The sequence below is a fragment of the Dasypus novemcinctus genome, chromosome 10 (genome assembly GCF_030445035.2).
Source record: "Dasypus novemcinctus isolate mDasNov1 chromosome 10, mDasNov1.1.hap2, whole genome shotgun sequence".
Taxonomy (NCBI): domain Eukaryota; kingdom Metazoa; phylum Chordata; class Mammalia; order Cingulata; family Dasypodidae; genus Dasypus; species Dasypus novemcinctus.
The window spans coordinates 21,174,508-21,199,526 of NC_080682.1; the positions used below are offsets into that span (position 1 = coordinate 21,174,508).

Below are 25,019 nucleotides of genomic sequence, written 5' to 3' on the forward strand. Positions count from 1 at the left end.
GAGGGAGGGGCTAAATCATCTTGAAAAATATGCTAAGATATGGTCTGGGTGATGGCAGCAAGCAAAATGGAATGAATTAGAGTTGCCACAGCAGGAGGGAGAGACATCAGAAAGAACAGTGTTTCTGGAAAAATGATGAGGGCTTAGGACATGCATCTCCAAAGAGGCCACTCAGGCAATTTTAAGAAATCTGGAAGAGAAGCATCCAGAATGCGCAAGAGGCTCCACGAGTCCCCAATGTGGCTCTCAGTTTGGCTAGAGGAGTAAGGATGGTCCATCGTCATCTCCACTCCCACCATTTAGCAAACACTAGAGATGTGTGCAAATCCTTCAGTCCCAACATCTCCGTTAATCTTGTGAAGAAGGCACTGTTGCTGACCCACTTGACAGATGGTGGAAGCAGACCGAGAAGGTAACCAGATGCACCCAGGATTCAGAGCTACACAGCCGACTCCAAGTCCGACCTCTTCACCTCTGAACCGTCTTGCCTCTGAGCTGTTAGGGACTTAGGCTGCCCTTCCTGTGTGAGATCTCAAAGCCCTTCTAAATTCCGAGTTCTGTTTTGGCCATTCGAGAGTTTCTGACCCTTGCATACAGGTGTGGCAACTGATGCCTGGGGGACTAGGAGAGGTGGGGGTGTTGGGGCACTGATGTTTGGGGCAGGGCAGAGGCTGGGATGGGAGGCCTGAAGTCTGCATTCCCAGCCCAAGGCTGCAACCATGAAAAATGCTCTGACATCGTAGCGGGAACAAAAAGTCGGTATCTGAGGCACTGCCGTTCAGAGCGAGGGCTGGCTAAATTTATCCTGGGAAGGAATGGGAAAGGAACAGGGAGAAAAATCAAAGCGGACTTGGTTTTTCTCCAGCACCTGCCTTCCAAGAGGCAATAAGCCTGGTAAGATCATTATCTCACCAGCCACCCACCCTCTGAGGAGGCTTGGCAGGGACTGGTTCTCTTCCAGGCGGGAGGCAGAGGAACAAAACTCAGGGAGGGAGGGCCCAGGCTGCAGACAGGGGAAGGCAGCCGCCAACTCTGAACTTCAGAGTGGCTGGGGGAGATTAGAGGATCTGGCCCAACTCTGGGGTGGAGAGTGGCTCGGCAGTCACCAAGGTCTGGCTTATCTTCTCTCTTGGCACACGTTTCCCAGCCCCCTTGCATCTAGCTCTTGCCAGTGGAATGTGAATGGAAATAGGTTTATTACCTCCTCACTGAGGTGTGTAGGAGCAGTGTACCTGCTTCCTGCTCTCTCTTACCTCACCTGATGGCCAGCTGCAGCGGAGCCAGGGGAGAACTCAGAGACCCTAGGGAAACTCAGTCAAGAGATGGAAGGAGCCCAGAGCTCCCTGGCCCCACTGTGCCCCGAGCAACAAGTAAATCTTTGTGTTAAGCCACTGAGTCGCCGGAGTTATTTGTTACAGCAGTCAACAATGCCAACTCCACTGTTACATTATATAGTGTTATATTCCCTCCCCATAATTTTATAGCTGAGCAAACAGACTCAGGGAGGGGACATGCTTTGTGAAGGACATAAAATGAGTTAAAATTGAGCAGTCATTCAGGACTGGACAGAGAGAGGGCAAATTCCCATGATGCTGCATTCCTAAGAATAAGCCCTCTAAGAAAGTTCTAGGAGATCTGAGTTTGGGTCCTAGGGCAAATGTGACCTTGAGCAAATGACTCAACTTTTCTGAGCCTTTTACTTCAACTGAAAAGTAGGAGTAAAAAGAGCTCTGGGTAGGATGAGGTAAGATTGTTCCTACAGATACGAAGTGCTTTAAGCATGTCCCTTTTCTTTTGTATCCTGAGATAAGGATACAGGGCAATAATATCATCTACATTCACCTAGCACGTGCTGCGGGCCAGGAGTGATGCCAGCAGACTTGCATGTTAATCCATGAGGCAGGGCTCAACATTTTGGTTTCACAGATGGGGAAACAGACAGTAATGACCTGGTCAAATGACTAGGAAGTCCAGTCAGAATCAAAGGCCTCCAGGCCACGTGCCCTTAGCCCTTACACTCTCCTGCCTCCTGGGTAATAACATTGGAACAACATTCACAGAGCGCTGGCTACATGCAGGGCACTATGCTAAGGGATTTACATGTAGCGACTCATTTAATCCACATGACAACCCCAGGCTGTTCGGTAACGTTCTTTCCATTTGACAGAGGAGGAAGCAGGAAAAGAGAGGTTAAACGACTTATCCAAGGTCACGAAACCAAGTCAGTGGGTGATGCTGGGATTCAGACCCAGGCAGTCTGGCCCCAGAGCCCACACACTTAAACAGCACTCTGGACTCTTCTATTTGCTGCTTGGTTCCTATTAGGTCCTGAGCCATTTCTTTCAGGTCTCCAGCTGGGGGGGCCCTGTTACATTTGCCCACTGGGGTCAATACTCAGAGTCCTTGGCCAGGAGGAAACAGGAGGCACAGGTTCCATCCTCGGAGTCAGTCTGAAAGGGGAAGGACTGAGCTATGCCACACCTGAGCCCCGATTCCTCCCAAATGCCCCGATTCTAACCTCTCTAGTTTTGGTTTTCTTAGCTGGGAAATGGGGACGGTGAGAATGACATCACTATCAGCCACCTTGGCTTGGAAGCCAAGCCACCCCCCTCACCTGCCCTGCCCAGTCCATCTTCCTCGTCCACCTGTTACAAGCCCCCTGTATTTCCTGAACACACTCCATGGACATGGACTTCTATGCCTTTCCTATGCTGTTCCCCTCTCCTGGAATGCCTTCATCCCTCTTCTCACCTTGCAAACTCCTATTCATCCACTAGGGCCCAACTCAGAAGGCCTCTCATTCCTTCTACATTCAACAAGTGTTTAGAGTACACCAGGCACTGCTGAGCCATTGGTGAGCTCTACTCCCTTGAGAATGAGAGAAATGTTAGCCATATAATCCCATAAATGACTAAAGTCAGAGAGAAGGGTTGGGATGGAGAGGAATACCATTCTAAGAGCACATTTAATAAAGACCTTCCTTCTAGGCTGGGGTGCCAAGGAAATCTTCTTTGTGAAAGTGACCCTAAAGCTGAGACTCGAAGGATGGAGAGGCAAGAGGCAAGAGGCAAGGGCACTGCATGGCCCTTGCAAAAATAAACCAAAAAACAAAACTTCTTGGGAAAGAGGACATGATTTTGAAGAAGCTGAATGAACACTGGTGGGGTGGGCTGGAGCACAGAGGTGGAGGGAAATGGCAGTGACTGAAGCCACCTCGCCCTGGCTTCAGTGACTTCTCACTTGGAGCTTGAAATTTACCACGGTGGAACATTTACACTCTGGAAATTGGCACATGCCACAAACCACGGTTTTGTTTTCTTCTTCTCCAGAGATCTGGTCTGCCAGCATAGAGCTGAGGCTGTGAAATCCCCCTGGGATGACTTTCTTATCACACCAGGTTTATTTAACAGTTTGTGTAATAGTTTGGGTTTGTTTGCCCAAGTGTGTGGTACAGAGAGAGACCAACAGTAGAGGGGATATAAATGTTTGCTGGGAGAATATCTGAATTTTTGAGATTCTACATATTTCAAAGATTGCGTTTAGCAATGCTGGCCTCCAGGTTTCCTCCTACTGACGAGGGGTTCTCCAAATTCTCCCAATTCTGCAGGTGGAGCTGGTATAAAGGTGGTAACAGGCTCTTTCTCTCTCAAACAGAATACATTTAGACCCAGCAGCTGGCTAGGTAGGAAAGTAGCTGCTATTGGTGGGAACCCATCCCTGTGGAGGGGAAATGGGGTGAAGAGTAGGGACATATTTGGGGAGCACTTACTCCTGCTGAGTGCCAGGCTACAGCCTTCCATATCCATTATTTCATTTAGGCCTCACAACAACAGCTCAACAGTTGTTCTTGGCTTAGGGGCTTTGAAAGGAGACAGCCCTGGGCTGCAACCGGCTTTGTCACTTGGACTTATTTATATACCCTTAGGAATACCACTTTGCCTCTCTGAGACATAAAATCCCCATCTGTAAAACGGACAGAATAGCAATAGCGGTAGCTTATAGAGAGGATTCCGCGACTACTGGACGTGAAAGCTGAGCATAGCACCTGAAGCATAGCTTTCAATCAACATTAGCTATTGATCATCAAGCAGCTCCTTCCTGATTTCACAGGCTGGGAAACCCAAGAGTCAGGCACGGCAGCTGCCCTGTCAGCAAGTGGCACAGCTGGGATGTGAACTCTGGCGGCTTGATACCAAAGCCCCTGCCTACCGCCTGCTGCTGCCCCGAGAGGCACAGGAGCTCATTAAGCTGGTGCCCGGGAAGCCACCTCAGCTGCTGAGGAAAGCACAGCCAGGCTGTGACTACGAAGAAGCCCTAACGATCCAAGGAAAGAGCAGTCCGGATACCTGCCAGCATGGGGGCCAGAAGGGGAAGGAAGGCCTGGGAGGGACAGGGGCCAGGCCTGGAGCTGGCAGGGTTGGGAGGTTGCCCTGATGGACCCAGCTGGAAGGGCCGCCTGAGCCCAGCCATCTGAAGGAAAGGGGAGGGTTCCCTGACATGCTGACTACTGCCCACCTGGGCCTCGATCCGGTCTCCGACTTTCCCACCCTGCAGGCTCCCTCGCCCTCTGGTTTCTGGGGGTGGGGGGTGGGAGGGGGTGGCCCTATGTGAGGCCCTCAGGGGACCAAAGGGTGGGAAGGAGAGAGGCTGGGGTATTTCTTCCTCCCACTGACCCCCTGCTTGGCGGTGGTCCTGCCAGTGGCTGTGTCTGTCTGCAACTGCTGCTCCTGCCAAGGACCCCAGCTCTCGATGAGGCTACCATTCCCTCTCCCTCATCCCTGCTGGGGCTGCAGGTCTGGGGGTGGTGACAGCTTCCCGCTTGGTGAGCTCCTGTGTGCCTCAACTTCCCTGTTGGCTCCTACTGTGTAAGCTTCTTCACAACCCCTGACTGAGTGTGCTTTTCCCAACAAGAACCTTTGCTGAGATACCTGCTCCAGGATCAAACTGAACAATTTTGAGACCAGAGACATTTTGTACATAGGTGTGTGTGTGTGCATGTGTGTTCCCTTATGCCATGAGCAGCAATAGATAAAGAATGAGTCAATTGCCATAATAAATCATTTGTCAGATATGCGTCTGCAGGGCAGGGCTGAAGCTGCATTCCAATGTAATAGGTCTATAAATAATAGTGCATGCTTCAGCAGCCCAAGTTTCCAAGACTTTTCCCAAACACCCACATGTGTTGATTCAGAGTTTTAGTGTTCAAGAGGCTTTAGGAATTGTAACGTTTGACCAGCCCATTTTAGAGAGGTGGAAATTGAGGCCCTGGGAAGGGATGGGACTGGCTCACAGTTACACTGAAATTCTGTGGCAAGGCCCGGACCCTAACCCAGCTGCCCGTGACTCCTGGTTTACCACTGGGCCTCTCTGCTTTACTCCTGCTTCAACTTCATTATTCTTGGCTTACCCCAACATAAAATATATATTTTTGCAAAACATTTTTGTTATTTGGCTTCAAGTTTATCATTTCCACTGGATTAAAAATCTCTTGGCCCTACTTTGGAGTGTCTGTTCCTGAGTGTGATGGAGTTGGACTCAAATATGACCTTTCTACACATGCCTCTTCTGTGACTTTACCGGACCTGTGGTTGGCGTTTGGGTTGGTGTATACTCAAGAGACCTGAATCTCAGAACTGTCCATGTGACGGCCAGTCCCTGGGCCTCAGCAGATGTGCGGCTCCTACCCCTCTGGTTTCTTGGACTTACCCTGGCCAGCTGACAGGGAGGTGAAGAGGGTCAACCACCACACCAGGGAGCCAAGAGTGCCTACAGCTACAAGCAGGAGAATTGCATCCATCATCCATGTGGAATCTAAACCCCCTCTTGATGAGGGGGGGATTGGACATAGCCATCCCAGGTCCACAAGATGGAGGAATAGAGTATGGATTAGAGTGGACTTACTGGTGTTCTGCTGGGGAATTACTGTTATTAGTAAGGGAAGAAATTGTAGTAGTGAATTGGAGAGGGTGGCCACGGTGGCTACTGATGGTAGGGAGATGGAAGAGATATGGTGTGGGGGCATTTTCAGGATTTGGAGTTGTCCTAGGTGGTGCTGCAGGGATGGATGCTGGATGTTGTGTGTCCTGTCATGGCCCACTGGGTGGACTGGGGGAGAGTGTGTGTACTACAATGTGTACCACTGTCCATGTGGTGCAGCGGTGCTCCAGAATGTATTTGCCAGGTGCAGTGGATGGGCTGCAGTGATGGAAGAGGTTGTTGATGTGGGAGGGTTGGGGGGTATATGGGACCTCATGTTTTTTGAATGTAACATTTAAAAGGAAAATAAAGAAGAAAAAAAATCTCTTGAACATTTGTCGTGTTCATCTCTGTATCAGCCATAAAGCCCAGCCTGTGATACAATTTGGAAGTTGGGAGAGACCTCCAACATCCTCCCTCTGTATCCTGAAGGGGTTTCCCTGATGCTGCCTGAATTCTTCCAGTGAAGGGAAACCGACTACCTGCAGGGACAGCCCAATTTTGGCTTTATATAGCTCCAGCTCTTAGAAGTGCTTCCCCGTGCTGGGCTGGCATTTGTAGCAGTCAGCAGTCAATAAACACTTGCTGAATGAAGAAGGGTTTTTATCATGATGTATAAATCCCTTGGAAGCTTTCAGACATCTGTTTAGAAATGATCCATCCTCCCATAGAGTGGTGGAAATTCCTTCCCAAAGCAGGGACATGTAACTGTTGCAGCAGCAGGAAAAACAGCAACAAACTCGCTGGATCTGGGTTTGACTTGCAAGGGAAAACTTGGGCCTGGAACTTAGGTTTCTACGTGAAAGAGGTGGTGTTTTCAGCAAAGCTTTTGGCTGGTGGGAAGTAGTTTTGCCAGCTGAAGTACACGTTTACAGTTGATTTTACACTGATAGGGAAATACCTCCTGGCAGACTCATTGCACTGAGGATGGGGCAATATCCTTCAAGCAGGCTGGGACCCATCCCCTTGGAAAAGGGCTTATTTACAGATATTCTAGAAACCTAATCATCCTCAAGGGCAGACATTAAAAACATGCTTTGCTGTTGAGTTTTCTTTAATGTATTACCATTAATTTATCTGTAATTAATGCAGTAAAAAAGTTCAGTTGATATGGAGCCAGAAGATGTACCTGAGAGTCAGGTTACGAGCTGCCTGGTCAGGAGAGTTATCTTTTTTGGCCTCCGTTTCCTCATCTGTAAAATGGGGATAACCATTCCTGCCCTACCAGGTGGCTTGTAGTTAAAAGCACAGGCTCCACAGCCAGAATTCCAGAATTTGAGTTCTGGCCCCAGTCCAATGACCCATGTGGCCTCGGGCAGGTAAATGAACCCCTGAGCTCCATGTTTCCCAGCTAAGAAATACTGAGATAATCCAGTATTTGCTAAGTTCCTGGCTCCCTGGTAAGACTCAATGAGCGTTAGCCAATATTGTCACCTGATAATATTGGTTGTTGTGAGGCTACAATAGCCATGAACATTATAATGGGCTGTACAAATTCAGGATTGATCTTATTTCTCTCACTGTAACCCAAGGAAGATGAATTGGACAATGGGTCATGGAAAATTCAAGTTTATATGCCTCAATGGAAGAGGGCCTTCAAGGGTTTTGTAGAAATGATGGAAATGGCTGCTTTTAACACAGAGCTTTTGGAAGGAGAAAAATCCAGATTGTAGAAAGAATGATCAGAGCCAAGGGCACACTTAGAGTCTGTCTCTGTCAATTGGCCTAAAAGCTTGCTAATCTGCACGTTTCGGCATGGAAGTGGAACAGGCGCCAAATTTCAGAGCTTCATGAAAGCTGCTGTGGGTACATTTCCAACACCAAACCATCACTAGAAACACCTACTGCACGAGGAGCTTCTAGCAGCTGAACAAGTGTTTTTTGTCCCAGACACCAAGAGAGGAAATCCAAAACTGCGTTGCCTTTTCGTAGCAAAGCTGTCTTAAGAACTCTCAGAGAGGAAACGAGAATCAGACATTGCTAAATGCCAGGTTTCTCTTCTCTCCTTTCACTCCAGTGATCGTCACCATGGCTACTATTTATTTATTTTTTGGCAAGCTATGCAAAGTTGGAAAGTGTACCAGAAGCCATGGAGATAGATGAGGTTAAGGGGTTGAAGTTCCCTTTCGCCTCTTATTAGGCTGTGCAATCTTGGGTGAATCATAAAAACTTCCTCTGATTACCCTAGGAGGAGGGCAAGCTGTGAAGCCCAAATCAAAAATAGGAGTGAAAGGGCTTGGCAAACTGAGCTCCAGCAGCTCTTAATCTGAGGTTCAGGGATGGGCTTTTACAGGTCTCCAAAGTCCCAGAATTTTATGCTGCATAAATATAAACAGATAGGAAAAAGACTGGAAGGAAACTCACCTGACTTTCCAGGATGTTTTCTTCCTGCTGGGGAGCAGGACTAGAGAGCAAAGGAGGGTTTCTGTGTCATTACTCTGAATATTACAGTGTAGTTTGGCTTTATTACTCTGAGAACGTATTTGTATCTTATTTGTAGAAATAAAGTGGTCTTTAAAATGGTAGTTGCCTGCAAAGTTTTCATGTCTACTAATACATGCATGGGGCGGGGGGCAGGAGGCAATAATGTTTTTATCAGGGGCGGCAATAATGTTTTTATCAGGGGCATAATATTAGAGAAAGTGGCCTTATTTTCCATTATAAAACAATACATGTTCATTAGAGAAAGTCTGTAAATTACAGCAATGTATAAGGAAGAAAATACAAATCACCTTATTCATGGTTACCTTGGGAGAGCAAAACATTTTTTTTTAAATTGTTAATTCTTACCATGGTATTTTGATTGTTTGTTTTTTATATCCATGGATATTTATTCTTTCAATAATAATAAGTTTATAAACACATGGAAAACGTATTTTGTTTCCTAAATGAAAGTTAGAACTTCCACTGGACATCTCTGCTGGCCCCCACACTGTCCTCCACGTTCGCCTCTCGCTTCTCCCCCCTGCCCTGGGCTGCACAGGCTGCTGCCAGGCCTCTGGATTTGGGACTTGGCTGGGTCACAGCTCCTGTCAAGCTGTCTTCTCCTCACAGCTCTCTCTCCACGTTCCAGGACCTGCTTCCTCCCCTCACCCCTTCAGACCTGGGACAGCCCCAATACTGCTCTATCTTTGTGGTTTCCTTATACCCTCCCCACACTTTTGAAATAGTCCCTTTATTATACATTCCTTGAACATGCCATCTCTTTCCTTCTGGGACCTTGACTGGTACAGTATTTTAAATGTGATTGCACCATCTCTGCCTATACACGCACACACCCACTTACAAACACACATACTCACAAACTCACACACATCCACACAGATGTGTACACCCACTTATACAACACACACACTCACAGACACATTCAAAGTCACACTCCCTCATACACTAATGCTCATATGCATATGCACACTTACATGCTCTCATACATATCACTCACACGCACTCACACACACTCAGATACATGCTTACAAAGACACGCACACTCATATGCACACTTCCATATTCACACTAACACACAGTCAAACAGCATTGCCTACTCCCAACATAGTACTCTGATTAAAATCCTGGGGAACCAAGAGTCCACCTAGGATGTAGGAACCAGCCCTTGGTGGGGAGGCCCTTGCCCCCTGTAGGGTGCTGCCTCCTGCAGTGTGGGAGCTCTCACCAGCTCCTATTTTCAGAAATGCTGCACTTTGCCTACTACTAATCCAGATGAACCCATCAACTGTGTCCTCAATGTACTTGGCAAGAAGATTCCTATAAAGTGTACACCATGTTTTTAGCCATGCAGAATACACCTAGGAGTAAAAGTAAAATCTTTCTGCCAAATTTTGGGGGGAAGGGAGTAGAATCCTTCAGGAGCTTAACGCAGATAAAGATGAATTTAGATGGACAGCACCTGGTACACTGGGTAGGAGTTGAAAGGAGATATTTTGGCTCAATATGAGTCACACTCCCAATAGGTGGAGCTGTCCCATGATGGGCGGGGCGCCCCCATGAGGCAGTCCCTTGTCCAGGGCTGCATCGCAGAGAGACTGATGTAGGAGTTGGGATCAAAAGACTTCCAAGGCTTGTGGACAAAGATCACAGCTCCTACACTCTGGTTTATTGGACTTACCCCACTCAGCTAACATGTAGGTGAAGAAGGTCAACCACCACACCAGGGAGCCAAGTGTGTCTACAACTGAAAGCAGGAGAATTGCATCCAGCATCCATGTGGAATCTAAGCCCCCTCTTGATATAGATGTGGAGTGGACACGGCCATGCTAGGGTCCACAGGATAGAGGAATAGAGAATGGATTAGAGTGGACTTATTGATATTCTATTCATAAACTATTGTGATTAGTAATCGAAGAAAATGTGGCATTGGTGTGGAGAAAGTGGCCATGGTGGCTGCTGGGGGAAGGGAGTGGGAGGAAGAGATGTGATGTGGGGGCATTTTCGGGGGTTGGAGTTGTCCTGGATGGTACTGCAGGGATAGTTACTGGACATTGTATGTCCTCCCATGGCCCACTGGGTGGACTGTGGGAGAGTGTGGACCACAGACCATGAGGTGCAGCGATGCTCAGAGATGTATTCACCAAATGCAATGAATGTCTCATGATGATGGAGGAGGTTGCTGTTAAGGGCAGAGGAGTGGGGTGAGGAGGGTGGGGGGTATATGGGGACCTCAAAACAAAAAGGACTTCCAAGGCTACTCTCAGGTACAATCACGACCTTGGGCAAGCCACTGTCGCCTTCTGAGATTCTGCTTTCTCATCTCTAAAATAAGGGCCTCAGTCTAGGAGTCTCCCAGGGGCCTTGAACAGCTATAATTTTTCGAATTCCCTGATACTATGCGCAAGCAGCTACAAAAAGTAAGGGGTATTTGGAAAGGAGCAGCAAATTCAAGTCTATTACTGCCTATGGATGTCTGAGTTTGCAGATTAAATCAAGGCTAAATGTTGGCTGAATAATTCCATTTCCTCTAGAGCAAAAGAGCAACAGTTGGGAGTTGAAAAATCTGGCCTCTACTGTTAAAGAGAGATCCATGAATTTGTTTGGAAGACCAAAGACCAGGCTATGAATTGTGCCTCCAGCATCTGCTAGTCTCTGGGCCTCTCTTTGTTTTTCAGTAGGGAGGAGAGTCTCAGCCACATTGAGATGTTTTTTGGAGGATAAATAAATGGCACATTCCCTAGCCTTCCTAGACAGGAATGGAGAGCAACTAAGAAAATACATTTGAGGCCAGGCTCCCTTGCTTACTGGCTGTGTGACTTTGGGAATTTATTTAGCTCTGTGAGCATCCACTTGCTCAAATGTGAAGTGGGGGACTAGTAGCACTGCTAGGGCTGGTGAGGAACAAATGAGCCAAAACTCAACTGAAGGGTTGGTGAGGAACAAAAGGCCACAGCAAGCAAGATGCTTTGCACATAGGCTCAACAGAGAGCAGTGAGCCTTCTTTCTACTAATGAGTAGCTTTGTGAAATTCTCCAGGGCAGTAAAAATTGTACTGAGTCATAGGAACCTCACTGTGTCCTCCGCTGAACTTGGCTTGTGACCCTTGACTCTTATCTGAGAATTCAGAAAGGTGGTCTTGCAGAGCCTTCCCCCCCAACATGGGCACTTAGCTTAGATTTGGGTGTGATGTGGTGTCAGTGGCTTGAAGGCAGCGGGAGGGCAGGGGGTGGGCTCCCAGGTGGAGGGCTCCGAGGGGGTGTGGACAGAGCCCTCTGCTTGCATGAGTGTCAAGTGTTCTTCCATATCAGCATTATTCCTTAGGCCTTCTGGAAACTTTTAAGCCACAAGTGTCAAATGGAGCAGCTCTGTCCCCTTCATACTTCTGGCCTGGAGGTCTTTGGTGAGGGAGTCAGCTTGAGGTCTTAAGAGGGACCTGCTTTTCTCAGATGGTCTCCCTTAGGCTCCCAGATATTATACTTAGAGGGTCCTTAGAGATTAGGGACCTTTGCCCTGTCTCCCCAAATACAATCCACGCTTATTTAGGACTAGTAGTGGCTAGAAGGGGGTGTGGCAGACATAGCACAATAAACCAATTGTTAAGTAGAAAACTTTCTGAAATTGTAGGACACTAATAGTTGGGGTCTGCATAGCGTTCTAGTCTTTATAATAAGCTCTTCTGTCAAATGAGTTATTTGGAGGATAAAGAATTCCTACTGACCAGAGGGAAGTTATGAAGATGAAAACTTGCCTTTTGGATCATGAGAATTTTATTAATATGTTACTATTTTAAGTGCCATACAAATACCCTTTGTATTGATTTCAGTGGGATGTACTGATTGAATAAACATGCCAATTTCTGCCAGTGAGCCAAACAGTATTTTTAACCTGCTTTAAAATATGTGTTGTTTCCTACAGTTTTTTAAGTTTGGAGTTGATTACGACAGCACTTTCAATTTTTAAAAATTCTTCTTTCCAGAGACTATACATACATATTTTAAACTATTAGATAGAAACCTTAAAGGGGTGGGTGATTATTTTTTAAGTTACAAATAAAGGTAAAAAAAAGGCAAACCTTAATTTTTTTTGTTTGTGTATAGCGTTATATTGGAAAATATCACAACATTGAAAGGGGATATAAAACCAGAGAAATTTTGAGTAACAATTCTTTGGACAGCTAACTGAAATATACTCTTGTATGTTTTCTTTTTTCTGATTACCCCCTATTTATCCTATTTATCCCATTTTGTGTATAACTTTGTGCAGTTAATTAGGGCCTTGCCAGAAATTTATGGATCTTCCAAAATTAAGGGAACAACAGAATAGAAAGTGGAAGTGTTTCACATTGGTTCATGGGGTCCTCAAGATAACAATACTAATTGCCATTTCAAAGATGGGAGAAGTAGGGTGTGAAAAGGTCAAGGTTTGTTCAGGGGCTTTCAGCTGGTCCCAAAAACTTTATCTCTGGTTCCTTTCTCCTTTTTCAAAATGGAGAAAGCAAAGGATCCTTTAGGTCCCAAGGTCCTTGGGAATATAAATTAGATGGTATTTAAAGACTGGTTTGAGTTCTTGTTTGGAAAGACATTGAAGAAGAACTAATGACTATTATTATTGTTGTTGTTTGTGACCCAGATAAATATGGTTTTGATGCATAGGGGCCTTTTTAGAAGTTTATGGACAGAAATACAAAATTACCATCTTGTAAAATGATACCAGTTATTGTCCTTACTTTGTGGATCAAGAAACCTTAGAAAATTCAGGCACAGGAGAGGGAATAGGGTATTTGGGAGTTATAGCTTCAGGGTGAGAGCTAAGAATGGAATGAGAATCACAGAACCCCCACATTTCAAGAGACCTTGGTCATCTGGTCCAACAGCCCCCGTGGCCCTGAATCCTTGGCGTGATCCCTTCCAGCGATGGGGAAGTCATCCCCTCCCAGGCGGCCCATCCCTCGCTCAGTGGCTGACTTGTTGGAAAGTCCTTCCTGGTTTTGAGCCGTGAACTGATGGGAGAACCTTTTCTTCTCAATATGCATTGCTGGCTGAGATGAAGCTCCTCACAACAGCCCTTGCCTCCCCATCCCGAGGACCCAGAAGACTGGGGGATTTACCTGAAATTGTAGCCTGGGGAGATGCTGCTCCTCTCCGAAACGCCATCCAGCCGGGTGAAGGAGTACTTGGGGACGCACTGGTCCCAGGCCCTGTCCAGGTCGCACACCCAGCCGATCTTAATGCCCAGAACTCCGCCCTGAAGGAACAACCCAGATATGAGCCCCTCCATAGCCCTCTGACCCTGCCCACGGCCTGGGTGAGGGTGGGGGTGGAGGAGTGTGGCAGCCGGTCTCTCCCCACTTTTTAGGTGGAGGACTGAGGCAGGGAGAACGAAAAGTGACTGGTTTCACGTTCCTTGGTCAGTAAGCGCTGCCGCTGGGGTGAGAACCCTTAGGCCTCTAAATCCCACTTTGGGAAGCTTTACTCCTCCATCTGCAACACAGGAGAAGAGCAAGAGGCCGTAGAGCCGTGTTCCCCTCGCCTGGGCCTCTCCCTGCAGGGGATGAGTGAAGGTGGGAATGGGAACCTGGGGCTGGGGGAGCCTGGGTGGCTAGAAAGGAGCCTTCCACCAGGTGGCGCTGCCTCGTGGCGGCTCCCTCTCCCCAATGCCCTCCTTAGGTAGGGCTGAGGTCCCCGACTCTTGGGGTCATGGAAGAGGGTCTGGGTCCTCACCGTGCTGGCCAGCTTGGCAAAATCCTGCCCCGCAAACTTGACCACATCCCCCACCCGCAAGATGGGGCAGAAGGGGTCCTTGTCCGGGTGGAAGCGGCATGTCTTCATGGCGGCGGTTGTCAGGTTGGGAAGGAGGTTTCCCCTGGGGAGGACGAGAGGCGGTGGGGGGCTCCCATTATGAGAAGACAGCCAGGAACAACTTTTCCCCCAGCCTGACGGAGCCTCAGTGTCCCTCCACGCCCAGGCAGGGGGATCCGAGACCCGATCCCTGGGACACACCCCCTCCCTCGCTCCTTTCCCTGCCTATTTCTTGGGAGCCCCTCCCGCCTCCATCTCCTATTAGGTTATGGGTGCCATGTCTACTCTCCCCAGCAACCAGGCTGGAGGCTCCTGGAGGGCTGGAGTCGCGCCCGATTACTTTCTGTACACCTATGGTCCCTGGCACTTTGCTTTGCACGCAGCCGAGGCACATCCGGTAGTTACTGAATGAATGAGTCCCTGAGAAGGGGCTGAAGTGGGGAACAGGAAAGGGGTACCCACAGGAGGCCTTGATGTGGGGAGACAGAAATCGGATGAGTCCCTTGGGACCCCAATCTCCGAAGACGTCCCTGTCCCAGGGCCAGGTTTAAATCGCCCCCTCCCCTGACCCCAGCAAAACTCCCATTTGGGTTCTGAGCCCCGAGGCAGGGAGGCTGGCAGAGAAGATGGCCCCAAGGTGCACATGTGGGGGAAGGGGGGCTGAGAGACTGGGGATAGGAGTCCCTGGGAGAAGAGAAGAGAAAGTGGGAGAGCTGTGGTGAACAGGGCATCTGTTCACCCTCCTGAGAAGGGGGTGGCAGGGTGGGGCAGGGGTGCATCTTGGCTTTAGGGAGAAAGAGAGGACTCACTTCTCAAAGTTGAAGAGGGGGAAGCGGATGCTGTTCTTGATGAAAATAGTGAAGTTCTCCGCTTCCATCATGACAGGCCTGGGGGCGAGAACAAGAGCTCTTAGCTCTTGGGAAGAGGGGGAAGAGGGAGTTTTCGCCCCAGGGGCTGCCTGTCCTGGGGGATGTCTCCTAGAGGGCACATGGCCATAGCCTCTGCATCTAACAGAAACGAGTGCTCCGAGAGCCGGCATTGGGAAGGGCAGCCCTGGGTCTGGGGTGAGAGGGAGAGCAGGGTGGCAGGGGAGGCAGGCTGGGGTCGTGGATATCCTGAGGCCACTGCCCACCCCTCCAGGAAGGCACATTCCTTGGGAAGCCCATGAGATCCTCGCCCAGCTCAGAGACGCAGAGCTCCCCGTGTTGGCCACAGGGAGCTGGGCCGTGTCCTCGGCCCTCCCACCTGCTCCAGTCCTTACATCTCCACCGTGTCCACCTCGGTGGGGCACCAGCCCTGGATCTCGCAGGTCTGGAGCACAGAGCTGTAGTTCACACAGCGGCCGGTGAGGACCCCTGGGAGGGCAGAGCCACACTGCTGGGTGACTGCCTGCCTCTAGCAGCTCCCTGTCCCTCCTCCTCAGGGCCCACTACATCCCCCACACCCACACCCAAGGACCCTGGCATGTGGGGGGAAAGAACAGGCAGGGCCAGGGGGGCTGGCATGTCGCACATTTGCCCTGCAGAGCTCCGCTTTCCAGCCCCCAGTCAGGCCAAAGGGCGGTAACATCCCAAGCCCCAGCCACCAGACTACCCCTCATTCCCCTTGCTCTCCAATCACACAGGGCTCTTCCTACCCCTGAGCCTTTGCCGCAGCTGCTCCTTCGACCTGGAATGCCTGTTCTAAAGCCCCTCTGTCCTGCCAAATCCTACCCATCCTCAGGGTCTGTCCCAAGGTCATTGCTCTAGAAAGATGTTTTGGGGCCTCCCTCCCTGGGGCTCCCACAGTCGTTTGCACATTGCTGGCAGCTCTTGCCCCGTGGTGGCACACCCATCTGCCCCCCCACCCCACCCCCACCCCAGCTTGGGGCAGAGGCTGAGCCACCTGTGCAGCCCTGCTGGGTCTGGCCCAGAGGGGGCCCCTAGGAATGCCTGCAGAACTACCCAGAAGTCGATTTCCATTCCCTCTCCTGGGATGAGCTCTCCGCACAGAGAATTGCTGTCCCCTGGGGACCTGCTTAAGTCTCTGCAGGTGTGAGGGGTCATGGAAAGGGCTGCACTCACCCCCGCCCGGGAAGCGCTCCGGCCCACACTGGCTGTCTGATGCACAGCGGAACTTCTCCTCGCTCTGTGGGGACACGAGTCTGCAGGTGGGGGGAGGGCCCTGCACTGGCCCAGGGTGAACCCCGTCACTGCGTCCCCACAACCGGCAGCCTCCAGAGGGCCGAGGTCTAGGGTCCCAGGTCCAAGGCTGGACTTGGGGTCTCTGCTTATATCCAGCCTCTCCCTGCCACCCTCGCCTCCCCCCAGTGTTTTCTTCCCTGACCCGCTGTGTCCAAGCTGCCTCCCACCCTTACCTCTGGGCAAAATCCTTGCATCTGGTTTTCAGTAACAATCATCTTGGTGATGATGACAAAGACAGAGGTGCCCTTGGGGGGACAGGGAAGGAGAGGAAAAAATTCAACTGCGAGGCAGGTAGTTTTATGATCCCCACTCTACACCTGAGGAAACTGAGGCTGAGGTTAAACGATTTGGCCAAGGTCACTGGGCTAGGAGAGGGTGGGGTGAGATACAAACTGTGCTCTTTCCAATCGCCCACAGGATCCCTCCTGCTCCCTTGGTGAGTTGTCTGGGATTATAGCACAAGTTGGGAAGAGTCTGGGGAGGGACCCAGCTTTTCCGGGGCCCAGTACCACACTCTGGAGGGCAGGCTCAGTTTCTGTCCACACCTCCCCAAGGCAGGGAAAGGGGTTCTCTGGATTGCTGATGCTTAGCGCTCTTATTGGGAATCCCACTGGCACTCCCCTTACTTGGCCCCCTCCCCTCCATCCCGCACAGGGTCTGGGCACCCATACACCTCGCTGGGCTGGGGGCAGCCTGGGGACCATACCTGGGGTGGGGTCACATAATCGGACACATCCATGACTCTGTTGGCATAGCGCCCGAAGCCCTTCACCTTGGTTACCACCGAGGACTCGATGGCTGTGTCCCGCACTTGGTATGCCTTCTCATGTAAGAAAACCCACCTGGGGCAGGAGAGCAGGGGTGGAGAGGAAGAGAGGAGAGTCCATGAGTCCATCAGAGCTGAGAGTTTCCCTTCCTCCAACATTAGGACAACACGGGTCTGCCTGGCAGGTGAAGGCCTGGGGCAAGCCTTTGGCTGGCTTAGAGCAAGCTTCTCCCCGTTTTTTTCCCAATTACTATCCCCCTAAAGAGTATTGTAAGATTTTTTATTTCCTAATCAATCCCCATGAAATTTTAATATCTCTGTTTAGGTGCTGTACGGATACTTGTGTTTTATACATTAACAGAGTAAGGTAGCTTTCACCCCACAAGAACCACTTTTCACCCCCCGCAGGGCTGAGAAGGGCCGCCTCTCTCAGGAGTCCAGGAGAGAGGAGGGGCAGGGGGCCCAGACCTCCTGATAGGTGCTGTGTGCCCCTGGCTTTGTTTACAGCGGTAACCTGAGTGCCCGGCCCACTGCAGGTGTTCGGTAGATGGGTACTGAGTCCAAGAAGTCACTTGGGAGCTGAGGCAGTCTCCATCTATTCAAGAGTCAGAGGAGGAGAGAGGAGGACTGGAGACAGTCCAGCGGCTGAGCTTTCTCTAGGGCAGGTCAGTGGAGTTGGAATGGGGACAGGGAGGGGAGACCAGGTGTGTGTTTTGGGAAGGGGGGGGTCCTTTGTCACCTCCCTTATTCCCTGGATTGTGCTGCCACCCAGTGGACATTCACCCTTCCTGGCATCTCCCGGTAGCTTCAATCCCTTCTGGGGCCACGTGGATCAGGCAGGGCCCCTTCCTTTTCTCCATCCCCTCCTCCCTCCCCAGAGGCACCCAGCCTTCCCTAGTGGCAAGAAAGGCCGGAAGCCACTCACAGCCAAGATGACTGATCACATTCCTTACCGACAGTCCTCAGGGCACTGCTCTGTCACCAGCACTTGCAGCCGGCTGCTGTGCAGGGACCCATCCGTGTCACATTTGTCACTGACGGCACACTGGATGCTACATGTTGTTACTGTCCCATTTTACAGATGGAACAACCTTGTCAATGACGTTTGGAAAATTCTGGACCCTCTGTCTCCCAGGCAACGCAAATACATATCTCTATACATACAGAGGTTTGTTTTGTTAATCCCACCATTTCCTGATCCTATTTGACCACAGAGCCCCATTTTGGTGACATCTCATGGAATCAAGGAGCCCACTTTTGGAAATGCTGGGTTAGGTCATTTTCAACCTCTAACCATGATGGTGAAAGGTTGGAAAACCATGTCAGCAGAAAATGAATGGAAGGAACCTGATTGTCCAGCCCTGAGAGAAAGCTGTGGGAGTTGCAGGCAGGGACGCTGCAGAGGGCAGCACTTGGGCTGACCCTGAGGGATTGGTAAGGAGGTAGATTAGGACTGCAAGCAATGGGCTACTCTGGGAGGCAGTAGGTGCCACATCCTCGGATAGACTCAAGGAGAGGCCTTATGCCTACCTGCCAGGTGTGCTGAGAGGAGAGGTTGGATTGGAACGACCCCGGGGCCCCCAACTGTGGGAAGACCAAGAGGAGCACAGCTCCCGGGACACCCTGGGCATCACGGTCCCTTGTGGGATGGCTGCCTCGACTGCAAACAGTGCTGATGCTTGCAGGTGGTTCCTGTTGAGTTTTCAAGGAGTGGGCCTCGGAGTTATCTCCCTAACCAGCGCTTCCCTTCCTTGTTTGAATTCTGAATGCTTTCTTCAGGAGTGGGAGAGAAAGGGCAGCGTCTGAGCAAATGGCTCCTAACCTGTTACCGGTTTTATTGTTGTTGCCACACCCTGGTTAATGCATCCTTCAGAGCACCACCCGCTTGTAAAATGCTCTGTGGAAGCTCCTCGTGCTGTTTGCTTGCCTCCCAAACAGGGTTCTTTTTTTTTTTGGAGGGGGAAGGGTTTCGTCAAAGTCTCACAAAGAAGCGAGGTCTCACCTAGAAATCTCATCCACTCATCGCATGTCCTGGCAGAAGAAAAGGGAGCGTTCCCTTTGCAGAAAATGGCAATGTTAATCAAATGAGCATTCTCAGCCCCTGCCTGGGGCCCTCTGGAGTGAGGAGTGGGTGGACCAGGACTGTGGCCACGGCTTCACACTCACTGGAGAGGATGCCATATAGACACACACCCTTGGGAACCTCAGGGGGCTGAGCCACAGAATGGAAGCATCTCTCTGTGCTGATCTAGTGCCATGGATCCCCTAAAGTCTAGGGACATTTGCAGATGGGAAGCTGAGTTGGGAATATTGTCATCACACTGAGTGCTTTATGGGGACAAATTCATCCAATCCTTCCACAACCCTATGAGATAGCTCTGTTTTTGTCCTCATGTTACAAATGAGGAAATGGAGGCACAGAGGGGTGTGTTAACTTGCCCAGATCACACAGCTAGGACCTGGGCTCCAAACCAGGCAGCCACTACACTCTAGGGTCTCAAGCCCTGCCCCTTGGATCCTGGCACCTGTCTTGCTGGCCTCTGGTCCACCTCCAGGGAGAGGATCTCCTGGCTTAGGAAAACCTTAGAAGGAGGGGGCCGAGAACTCTGAGGAACAATTAACTGATCTCCTCCGTCTGGACTCTTTCTCCTTCAAGGCTCTTTTTTTGCCCAGCGGGGAGAAGAGGCCACATTAGACTTCTCTCTCCAAGGTAAATAACAAGTGGAAGAATTTCAGCAGCTCCACAGGACCTGAGGACGTCATCCGGGAAGTTCAAAAAGAGGGGATGTTTCATTTCCAGAAAGGAGGGACTGTGTCTGTCTCTAGGGGCCCGGGCTGAGAAGAGGGGCAGGACTGAGCCTTGATTCTTGGCAGTCCATTCACTGCTCTGACTTCTTTTTCTTTTGTGTTCCTGGTTTATTATTTATAGAGCGGAAAGCTGGTGGCAGAGCCTTGGCAGGTGGGACATGCAGGAAGGAGGCCAGAGCAGGCATCCAGCACCCTTCTGCCCATCCTAGGAAGTCAAGGAGAAGACCAGGGAGGGGGTGTGTAGAGTGAGAGCTGGCCCACTGTGGGGAGGAGAGGGGTCTCTTAAGAGGGTGTGAGCCAGGAAACCGACAGTGCCTACAACTACAAGCAGGAGAATCACATCCATCAACCATGTGGGATCTAAGTCACCTCTTAATTTAGTGGTGGAGTGGACATCACCACCCCAGTGTCCACAGGATGGAGGACTAAAATATGAATTAGAGTAGACTTACTGGTATTCTACTATAGAACTATTGTGACTCTAACAATTGAAGAAATTGTAACATTGATGTGGAGAAAGAGGCCACGGTAGTTGCTGAGGGCAGAAGAGGGAAGAAGAGTTGTGATGTGGGGGCATTCCTGGGACTTGGAGTTGTCCTAAATGATATTGCAGGGACAGATGCTGGACAGTATATATCCTGCCATAACCCACTGAATGTATTGGGGAGAGTGTAAACTACAATGCAAACTATAATTCATGAGGTGCAGCAGTGCTCCAAAATATATTCACCAAATGCAATGAATGTGGCACAATGATGAAAGAGGTTGTTGATGTGGGAGGAGTGGGATGAGGGGGTGGGGGTTATATGGGAACTTCTTATATTTTTTAATGTAACATTTTTTGTGATCCATATATCTTCCAAAAAATACAATTAAAAAAATAGATATTAAAAAAAAACAGAGGGTGTGACCTGGGCAGAGGGAAGAGGCGTGTGGGGGGCAGTGGATGAAATGATAAGAGCCACAATCTACTACTGAGTCACCCATCCCAGGCAAGGCACATGACAGATTTTATTTCCTCTCCCCATAACATCCCTGGGAGGAGGTATTCTGAGCCCCATTTCCCAGATGTGAGGATAGAGACTTAGAGGCTCAAAGAGACTCATTCAAGGTCACATTTAGAGTTAGTATCAGAGCCAGGCTTCAAACCCCATCCCATGGTCTCCCCATCTGGGACCTGTGGTGAGGGGAGAAAGGAGCTTGGGATGAGAGTCTCTCTCTGCCCGCCCCCTCCCCCCTTCCACATAAGACAGGGATCAGAACAGGTTTTCCCACCAGATTTGTCACCTACTGTACTGATGAGGTGCCTCAGGGTGCTACCTTGGGTTGAAAGGATGGGGTGGGGGGCCAAGAAGGTGCAATTACATATCTCTTTCTTTAAACCAGAGCAGCTTCCCCTCTTAACTGCTTTATGCATTGGGATTCTATATAAGATGTGGACTTAGGCTGAACACATGAAGCAAAGTGGGTGACTGTGCTGACAGTGAGTTCAGGGGAAGGCGCAGGTCAGGGATGGCAGAGGCAGGATCAGGCTAGAAATCACCAGCACAGGCTCCTCTGATGAAGGGACCAGCAAGGACTGGGGAATGCCCTCTGCACTGATTCGCAGGAAGGCAGCTTCCTCCAGGAAGGCTCCTGAAAGTGGCCTCGGGCTCCAGGGATTTCCTTCTATTTCCTGTTTGGCCCTTTAGGTCTCCATTTGATCCAGCAGGGGGACTGACTGTATCAACCCTATAGAGGAAGAGGATTAACCCTATAGAGCAGCCTGGTGACTGCCACCTGGGCTGGGTGGAGGACTCCAGTGCGGGATGGCGTCCACCACAGACCAGCAGTGAGGCCAGAGGAGGGAGCGGGAGCCTGTGCGGAGCCTGTCAGACAGCACGTTGCTGTGAACGCAGAAGAGAGGTGGTCAGTTCACGGTAGGCATGTCTAGTGAGGCTGTGCGTGTTGTCTACCTGGTGGGGGTAATAAGGAAGAGATTCAAGGGTTGGTTAAGCATTAATACCTCATCATTAAAACTCCTTTCAAATTCGATTGAGTCCAAGCCACCATCGTCTCTCTTTCCATCACTGCACAACCTCTTAACAGGCTTTCCGGCATCCACTCCTGCCCTCTCCAATCCACTGCTGGCAGATGAACCAGCGCCATCTTCCCAACCCAGATGTCTGTCTGTCTCTCTCACACACACATACGCATGTGCTGAAGGCTTCAATAGCTTTCCATTATTTACTCCCATGTGAAAATGAAAGCTCTTTGAGGGTGTCTGAGCTCTGGCCCCTGCCTCGGTTCCCAGCACCATCCCATACTCCTTGCCTTGGCTCCCTCTACTCAGTTATAATGACTTTCTTTTCTTCCTCCTATTCTCCAAGGTTTCCCTAGCAGAGATGGTTTTCTCTGTCTTGAATCCCTTCCTTCTCTGCTTTTACCTGGGTTCTTCCTACTTGTCCTTCAGATCTTGGCTTAGATGGAACCTCCCCAGAAAATCTTCCTTTAGTTCCCCAATCAGGCCTTCAAATACCTCCATGTTAGTGGCTCTCCTAGCACAGTGCACCTCTTCCTCAAACTCCGAGCCACAGTTTAAACCTTACATTTGTCTGCAGAGATGATTTCACACCTGACTCTTGCATTATACCATAAGTTCCATGAGGCAAGCTTCACAAGGGCACCCTCCTGGGTGCACAATGTGTGGTGTGAAGAGATGCTCAATAAATATTTGCTAAATGAATGACAATGGATTCTGGAGTCATGACAGGGCATGTGCATGGAGATGGGGTTTGGGCCAGGGGGGTGGGCTGCAGAGTGTACTGATGTAATTGGAAAAAGGAGTTGCCCCCTGGGGAGCTGTCAGGCTAGTAGATGGATGGGCTTGGATATCAAGATGCCAAAGAGCTTCTCCTGCTCGCTGGGGCAGGCTGGGCTCCAGCTCCGAGGATGGGATCACGATGAGAGAGAGCCAAGGGCGGCGGGGGCAGAGTGGGCGGCCAGTCTAGGAGCCGGCTGTCTCTATCCTCCATCAATCTCCCTCCTGGGGCCGATGGAGCCAGGCCAGGCTAGAATGTGCTGAGGCAGCTTTTGCATTCCCCCGGACCAACATACTCTCTGTGATTACAAATAATCATAGCATCAAAATCAAACACACGTGAACATGGGACATTTAAGAACCAGCTCTGAGCCAGGCCCTGGAAATGCAGGCATGGGATATTCGCAAACATTTTCTTTCTAAACCTCAAAGTTGGAGGGGAACCTCAAGGCCTGTATTCCTTTCCCAAAGCTTGAATCTCTTCTCTAATAGCCCCATGAGGCATACCTGATGTCCAACCCTCGCCTGTCATGCCCACATAACCGAAGCCCACTGGCTCTCAGAAGCACATGGAGCCAAAAGACTGCTTAATACGCATCTACACCTTTCCACACACACCCTCATGCAATTCTCCAGCCCATGTTCACATTGAAGATCTCCTTTAACTTGCCTGAATTAACTCACGGCAGTCACTAACTCCATGTATCACACACACAGACCCATTGTCTCAAGGATCAACATGAGAGTAGACACACACACACAAAGAAAACCCGCAAGGTTTCTGCTTGTATTCCCTGGTGCCCACCGGTTTGTGGAAATGATCACAAGAAGGAAGGAACCTGTGTTTTCCCTCCCAGCCATTGTCTGCTCCATAGCCCTTTGTGTGTATAGAGTGCCTCCAAAAGGTGGGGGTCTAGAGGGAGTTTGGGAACCTTGCTGGCTTTTAAGTAACTCCCAGGATGGGTTAAGTAGCACAAAGGTGGGTATAAGCAGAATTTATGCTTCCTGACAAAGGAGAGCATTTGTGGGTTCTTGAGGAGAGGGCCCCTACACGTTTTTTTCAGAAAAGCCACTTTTCTTATCAGCTACCCTTCCTTTGAGTGTAATCTGGGCCTGTGTCTCTCCCGCTCCAAGAGCAAGGGCTTCTCTCCTTTCCAAGTCCTCTTCCATCTCACCAAGCCAGGAGGGAAATTCCTGATTGTAAAATGAGCCCTCCTCCCCAGCTGACCCTCCTGTCCTCCCCACCACCAACTTGACGAACCTGTCACTCTCCTGTTTCAGCGCCTTCCCCTGCCCCCTCTTGGGTTCCCTTGTCTTTTGAGATCCCAAAGAGCTGACTGAGAAGAATAGGAGGATGGGGGTGGGGTCCGCCTGGGTGGGTGGGGGGATGAGGAAAGGGAGATGGAGCACCTGGGACTTTTCCTGGTGGAGGGCAGGCTGGGCAAGGACCCGACACCTCAGAATGTGTGTCTAGGAACCACTTTCCAACTCCGGAGCATTTCCTGGGAACAAGGACTCATCTGGGGACCAGATCCTGGGTGTGGGCAGCAGAGGCTGGTCCCATAAGATGGCTCCACAGAAGAAACTACCCCAAGAGAGAAGATGCTCAGGAGGCTGGATGGTCACACGGTGTGGTGGGGGTTGAGGGGGAAGGACCAGGCAGCTGCCCCCCCTCCTAGGAGCTGAAGGGCTGCAGACTCACCCCACAAAGTAGGAGATGATCAGAAGCTGAACGGCCCGGTTGATGATCCCAATGGTCCAGCTCTTCACAACCACCGACTTGGTAGTCTCATAGGTGAAGAAGTCTGAGATGCAGTTCATGCTGAGTGCTCAGGGGCCACCCAGAAGGGGGCTGAAAGCAGTCTCAGGAGGGAGAGGATTTCAGCACAGGGAGACAGAGATGGAGGCCTGGAAGGGGGGGCTGGGGCAGCTTAGAGGGGTGTGGGGAATGGGGATCCTGTTCCTTTAAGCCAGGCACCTCTAGTCCAGTGCCCAGGCTCTCTCTGCACTTGATACTCTGGGCTGCCAAGAGTCCAGGGCCAGGGCGGGGGACCCCCTTTTTGTTTGTCTCCACCCCATTCCCCTGTGATGTCACAGCAGGGGTGGGGTCTCCAATCCTGGGCTCCTGATTGCCTGGGATGCAGCTGGTTAGGGCCCTCTGGGAGTCATGCTTTATCTGCACTCTGTCTACGGACTCTGTTCCGCTCTCTTACACTGCATCTTAGTCCCGGCTCACCAGCTCA

The 25,019-nt window shown here is 50.4% G+C and overlaps 1 protein-coding gene across 1 annotated transcript in view; it reads right to left on the reverse strand.

Moving 5' to 3' along the window:
• P2RX3 (purinergic receptor P2X 3) overlaps positions 1 to 24,744 on the reverse strand; it is a 33,074-nt gene extending 8,330 nt beyond the window's left edge. The window contains exons 1-8 of the mRNA XM_058305427.2: positions 24,479 to 24,744; positions 17,109 to 17,244; positions 16,576 to 16,647; positions 16,283 to 16,346; positions 15,481 to 15,574; positions 15,029 to 15,106; positions 14,142 to 14,283; positions 13,529 to 13,665 (exon numbers count right to left, since the gene is read on the reverse strand). Coding sequence (XP_058161410.1) covers positions 13,529 to 13,665; positions 14,142 to 14,283; positions 15,029 to 15,106; positions 15,481 to 15,574; positions 16,283 to 16,346; positions 16,576 to 16,647; positions 17,109 to 17,244; positions 24,479 to 24,597 — 842 coding nt within the window. The 5' untranslated portion in view covers positions 24,598 to 24,744. The remainder of the gene's footprint in view (positions 1 to 13,528; positions 13,666 to 14,141; positions 14,284 to 15,028; positions 15,107 to 15,480; positions 15,575 to 16,282; positions 16,347 to 16,575; positions 16,648 to 17,108; positions 17,245 to 24,478) is intronic.
• Positions 24,745 to 25,019: the final 275 nt, after the last annotated feature.